Here is a 7,019-nt window from a genome sequence, read left to right on the forward strand (position 1 = left end):
ATTTGATTGGAGTTTTACGCCGAACACAAGAATATTTTCACTTAAACAACAGCGACCAGCTTTACTGAGTAAAAGTTCAGGGAAGTTTGTAATCTTGACCTACAAAAGCTGAAGACTAATGTTTTAGGAATATTAAATGGAAACTGAGTACAGTATTTGACTTAGAATTAATTTCATAACTGAGTTACTAGTTATACACCATTTGAGAGCTATGCTAATGAGAGTTTTGAGGGTTGCCCGGAAAAGTAGGATGATATCCCACTGGCAACCAGGAAAATTTATTTATTTATTTGATTGGTGTTTTACGCCGTACTCAAGAATATTTCACTTATACGACGGCGGCCAGCATTATGGTGGGTGGAAACCGGGCACAGCCCGGGGGAAACCCACGACCATCCGCAGGTTTCTGACAGACCTTCCCACTTACGGCCGGAGAGGAAGCCAGCATGAGCTGGACTTGAACTCACAGCGACCGCATTGGTGAGAGGCGCTAACCGACTGAGCCACGGAGGCCCCCGGCAACCAAGAAAAAGTTTTCTTTGTGCATACACTGTACCTGTATGTAACACGTGGGAAGTTTACGTCGGGCAATCAGGTTTTCTCCACCCATAAAACAAACCACCATCATAGAAGTTAATCTTTCCGAGTATTGCGTTAAAGAACAACAACAAAAGAAAAAATGCATGTAAATAAATGAATCAATACCCGCCAAAAGAAGGAGCGTATTAAGTATGATATGACGATTTTACCAATCTGTTCATCCGCACTCGGATCTTTTAATTTAATTTTTCATGTGCAATTTTAATTCTTGAATACGTACACAGAGGTCAGGGTATAGTGCATCTTACACCTATCGACACCTATGCACCCACCTAATTAGATTAGATTGTCATTTCCTACATATACTGTATACATAAAATATGACTGTTGCCAGGCTACAACTGCGGTTTTAGTTTGCCGGATATATAGAAAAGTCACCCTAAGTTGCACCTCACATCTGCCCATTTCCGCTGTTACCGTGGTTACCAGATTGCTAATTTCTTTATGTTCACTGTATTGGTACTTGCAGGGTTGACTTCATGTTCGAACTCCAGTTGTTTAGAATGTGATGCATGTTTTAATTTTTGATTGATACATCCATCCAAGGGTGGTTGACATCGTTCTAGATTGCCAGTATCTACAACAAAATAGGAATATATTTGTTCGGGCGTAAATTATTCCCCTGAACCCATAACATTCAGCTTAAGTCGAATGACTGTTGGCATGGTTGGGGCAGATTTCGTTGAATTAAGAAAATCGGTTAAGATCACGGCTTTGAGAAATTGAGGACAAAGCATTGTATTGAGAAATAAATCAGGGATGTGAAAGAAATTTGAAAATCTCTTTCCATATAATGGAATTATGAATAATGCCATAATTTATGCAAACAGAAAAAAAATTGTGAGTAACGTTATATTTCTTTCGAATGAATACTTTATTTGAAATGCTGTTTTATCTATTTCAATTTGTCATGTTTTTGCTGGCAGGCATGTTTCGAACAGCGAAACGTGTAGGAATCCAGAATGGAAAAAATTTTAAATTTAGAATCTATCTTTAATGGTAGATCTTATACAGCTACCCAACATCTTCTGAGATCCTGCTTTTTCGTCCTGTGATTTGCCCTATATCGGCTACCTGGCAGGCTCGTTTGGTTTTCCTATAGGACGATATGCCCGTTCAGGGGGCCTCCGTGACTTAGTTAGTTAGCACAGCGTAATGACCCAGAAGCCTTTCACCAATGCGGTCGCTGTGAGTTCAAGTCCAGCTAATGCTGGCTTCCTCTCCGGCCCTACACGGGAAGGTCTTCCAGCAACCTGCGGATGGTCGTGGGTTTTCCCCGGGCTCTGCCCGGTTTCCTTCCACCATAATGCTGCCAGCCGTCGTATAAGTGAAATATTCTTGAGTACGGGGTAAAACACCAATCAAATAAATAAATAAATAAATGAATAAAGATACGCCCGTTCCCATTACACACAAAACATGTCGCATTTGTCACATTTGATCGATTGGATCAAAACTGTGTAAGCACACAATTTTGGCACAGCATACTGTGTTGCGTATTTTTCATGGTTAATTTATTGTAAACATATACACTGTGGAGCTGCATTTCAGTGGGATTTCAGATGTGGAATTGTGGTTAATATCGACATGATTAGATTTCAGGTTTTCATGAGACTGACTAGAAACAGTCTGAATAAATCAGTCATAAATTGATTCGAAATTAGGTATTAAGCTTCATGTTACAGGAATAAAGAACTTCCCAATTTAAACTTGTGCTGATTCAATCAGATTGGTGACTTCTATCCCAGCCGATTGAAAACCGCAAGTTTCAAGTCTTGAATATCTTCATTAGTGGTTCAGCTTGGCGCGTTATAGGAAGACTTCTCAGTTTCATATACATTTATAACAATATCCGTGTTTTATAGCTCCAAACGTGCTTAAAAGGTTTGACTACGATATACCTACTTCCATTTTTTCGACATTCAGAGTTATGTATTGCTAAAATAGGTTATAAAGCTGTATTTCACAACTTAATTACATATTTTGTAAATTTGCAATAAGAGAAGTTCCATTAAGGTTACTTTTTTACCTGATTATTTTGCACGTTCAGTTTCCTAGTGTGTCCAGTGCAAAGGTTTTAAAGCTGATGGGGTTGTGCGTCATACTTACTTCGTATTAGTTTTACTTGCGGCTTATAGAGGCTTAAAAGTTATTTCTATCCCTATGAAATTAGTAAATGTTAACTTTTATGAAGTGGTTCGATAAATGTGCGTCATAAAGAGAGAAAGAGGGAATTTAATTCGTTCAGTGAACTGCCATGTCCACAAGAACTCGTATATCCAGGATTCATAGCAAACGTTGTGGGTTTTTTTTTTTTTTTTTTTTTTTTGTTTTTGCCCGGTTTCATCCCACCATATGCTTGCCGACGTAGTATAAGTGAAATAATCTTGAGTACGGCGTAAAACACAAATAAGTCTTTCTGATCCTGCTATAATCAATTACTCACTTATTGATGTTTAAACACAATTTATTCGAGGTCGGGACATATAAGGACACTAAGTTTTATAAGGATGCGTGGGGGAAATTTGAAGAATACTACGTCTTTTGTAAGAAAGGAGGAAATTTGGAGAATACCACGCCTTAGGTAAGAAGCCTGCATCTTGCAGGGCAAACTCAAGGTTTATGTAACTCATATTGGTAGATGTCAAGTGGTCTCCAACGACCTTCGTGTACAACTCCGTATCTATTCGTCCAAAGGGGATGGGACCGGCAAAATTATCTTTGTTTTTTTTTTTTTGTTTTTTTCTTTTTACTGTTTTTGCTCTTATTTCGATTCACACTCGTTTCAGCGCGATTATCGCTAGGGCTCATGGATATTGCTGTTTCCGAAGAAGCTATCTTTTTTCCCTTCAATTGAGAAATTCCTAACCATGTTTCTATAAAGCAAAACAGACACCATAACAAAATGGGCTATCTCGCGATTGATAGGTGTAACAAATTCGTAAATTGTGATAATTTTTTCGGCAGGTGGCAGAAATTACGCTATGACAGGGAGGTCGCGCCTTATACTCTAACAGCTGGCGCATAACATGTTAGGGCCAGAAGGTACAAAGGTACAACCGTATGGCAGAATTGGTACGAAAGTACGGCTGTGATGGGTAGCAACTGTATTCATAGGGATGCAAAATAGGCCTACATGTAGCTTGGTTGTGTGTATATTTAGCTCAATACATGTGTGCCGGTGGGATAATTCAGAGCATGGATGGTCTGCGTGAGAGATATAGGCCTAAAATGCAGGAAGGATAGATACGCCGTAATGGCGACATTACAGCTGTTGTAAGGGTCCTATCGTCTGGCAGTGTACAGCGTGTAGTGTTGATCTGACTATCCGCATGAGCTACATATAGGCTTCATTCGGTCGGCTTGTTGGTCAATTCATGCTATGACCCAAACCACATCGATCGGGCTGCCATTTTCCTGAGCGCATGCACCAGATCGTGTGCTCAGTGCTTTACAACCCAGCACGGGATAATGGTAAGTTGCATATAGATTTGGGCTCGTACATGTATATCGCGCGGCGTTGTGAACGCAAATATATATGTATGCGTTACATATAGCCGAGTGGACATCAACCTATTACATCTCAGTACATCTAGCTAATAATACATTATCATTATGCACACGTTTATTACAGTTAGCTACACGTAGGCCTACGTTTATATGGCCAGTATGGCCTATAATGCTTGTACGGTAAATTACACATGCTTTTATTATGCTATTATGTAAAAATACTTGTTGACATGAAAATCGAGTTGTAATCACTCGAAGTCGCGCCATTTCATGGGAAGTACTGAAGGAAAAGACTGAAGACTATGCATTTGACATGCTCGTTACTTCCTATATATGTTTCTTCACGCGGGTCCACGTGGATGATGTAATCTGCAAAAGTATTCGTATATACAGTAATGCTAATTCAAGCACGCCTACTGACCTCAGACAATGGTAATACAGATATGCATCCTGATAACGCAAGTATGCAATGAGTGTACCTGGCTCATACCAATGTGGTCCCTGTGAATTGAAGTCCAGCTCATGCTGGCATCCTCTCCAGCTGTACGTGGGGAAGGCCTCTCAGCAACCTGCGGATAGTCGTGGTGAAATATACTTGAGTAGGGTGTAAAACACCATTCAAGTAAATAGAATACCTAGTACATAGTCGTATGATCATTTGCAATGGTAATGTGTATTACTTAGGTTTGATATATACTCTACCGGGATTTGCCCGTATACAGTGTGTATACCAGTTCAAACTGCTAGGCTTTATTGGACTGAACACTTGATGAAGTTCAGATTACTTTCATGTAATGACAAATGTAGCACGCTTTTCTTGTAATTACAAATGTAGCACAGTCAGTTGCCACTATTATTGCTCCTTATTTATTTATTTACTTATTTTATGCAATATTTACAAATACTCCAAATTCTGTCAGTCTGACTTGCCGTTCCAGACAAAACTGATGCAAAAGAAAATCAGTGATCTGAAATTATGTATCCGCACTCCGCATATAGTATTTTACTACATCATATGTACTTTCGCTTTGCAGCTGGAATGGGTTTTAAAATTTTAAAATATACTTAATTAACGCACATTTAACACTTAATTCATGCAGGCGCTAGGCTTGTAAAACTATATATTCCATTAAATTTTAATAGGCCGAAGAAGTTCTAAGAAGGAATTTGATAAATTATTGACACCGTATACATCTGTGTGTATTTCTTTGGAGCTGTCGAAATTAACCATGTCTATTCGTGATATTGATGTGGTTTTATATGAAGCTCGTGATGGCATCAAGTGCCCTGGCACCGTGAGTATATGGAAACCGATAGAGGACCCTTCACGTCCTCGACCTTTGTACATGTGATACAAAATGAGACAGCGAGGTAACAAGGTATAGCGACAGGTCTTCTGTCGGCTTCGATACGCGGGTGTGTCATAGGTTGGAGTGGGAAGAAGTGTGACGGGAGCAACTTTCTATGGCTCATCCTAACTGAAGCCAAAGAGGACTTCTCAACAGCTCATTTTGAAGAGAGCTGAAGTTGAAATAGAATGAAGCAACTAGTTCTGAAATGAAAAACTGCTCAGTTTGTGTATGTTACATGGACACCCAGGACACCTAGGACACATGACTTGCACATCCGGCACACACCACTTGAACACCAGGTAAACACCACTTGAACACCAGGTAAACACCACTTGAACAGTACACGTCATGTTTATATCATGCAATTCATCAGCTAAACCAGCGGATACGTTAAGGATGAATGCCTTGCGAGAAACATTTAAGTCAGGGTGTAAACACGGAGCTCAAACTGAAGGTAGAACTCGGTTACTTGCCAGAGGCTGAGGGATGGCTACGGGCACTTTTCTGCCACCTACAAAACAAGCCGCTGTCATTTATAGAAAAAAAATCTCTCGTACAGTGTAAAACTCCAATCAGTCAGTGAACAAATGAATGAATCAACCAGTCGATGACCACAGCACTAGGGCCACATCTAAGACGTCCTTCTCATCTTCCTCAACATGATGAAATGTTGTCTTAATCACTGTTATTATCAAGCCTTGGCCTTTTTCGACTGCGGCTTTAGATCAATAGGTTTATCAGGTACCTGCCGAAGGTCGTTGGTTTTCTCCGCTCACTCCGTTTTTTTTTTCGACCCGTAAACATGACCGCCGTCATATAAGTAAAATATTCTTGAGTACGGCGTTGAACACAAACTAATCAGTCAGTCAGTCTTCAGCAACTACACTATTGTCAGTAGCATCATTATAATCATCGTCTGCGTCATCGTTATAGGTTTCATCATATCGGTATATGCATGTCATTGTTATCATCATCATGGATAACAGGGGCCTCAGTGGCTCAGCGGTTAAAGCGCTAGCGCAGCGTAATGACCCAGGAGTCTCTCACCAACGCGGTCGCTGTGAGCTCAAGTCCAGCTCATGCTGGCGGCCGTACGTGAGAAGGTCTGCCAGCAACCTGCCGATGGTCGTGGGTTTCCCCGGCTCTGCCCGGTTTCCACCCACCATAATGCTGGCCGCCGTTGTATAAGTGAAATATTCTTGAGTACGGCGTATAACACCAATCAAAAAAAAAAAAAAAAAAAAAATCATGGATAACATCATCAGGTGCATGGCTCATCATTAGATCTGTTAGCACCATCATTGAAATGGCACGATATATGACAAAACCTTCACCAAGGTGAACTATAGAGTTCATTTTGTTGGATTTTCCTGACTGTGACATCACAGATGTGATTATACACATATTTTAACTTAAAGGTTGGAGGCATGTCTCTTACCGTTGTTGGAAATGAAATATCGGGAGTGTGGTGTCGAATGTCAGTAAATAAATCAATAAATAAATCAATCAATAAATAAAATAACCACGTGTTGCAAAAATATACAACTCAGCGGATAA

The 7,019-nt window shown here is 40.1% G+C and overlaps 1 protein-coding gene across 1 annotated transcript in view; it reads left to right on the plus strand.

The window, feature by feature from the left end:
* Window positions 1-5,339: 5,339 nt before the first annotated feature.
* The window catches only part of LOC135475654 (ankyrin-2-like), an 11,157-nt gene continuing 9,477 nt past the window's right edge, over window positions 5,340-7,019 (plus strand). Inside the window, 1 exon segment of the mRNA XM_064755585.1 lies at window positions 5,340-5,405. Within this exon segment, the coding sequence (XP_064611655.1) occupies window positions 5,340-5,405 (66 nt within the window).

This window comes from Liolophura sinensis, chromosome 9 (assembly GCF_032854445.1).
Source record: "Liolophura sinensis isolate JHLJ2023 chromosome 9, CUHK_Ljap_v2, whole genome shotgun sequence".
Classification (NCBI taxonomy): domain Eukaryota; kingdom Metazoa; phylum Mollusca; class Polyplacophora; order Chitonida; family Chitonidae; genus Liolophura; species Liolophura sinensis.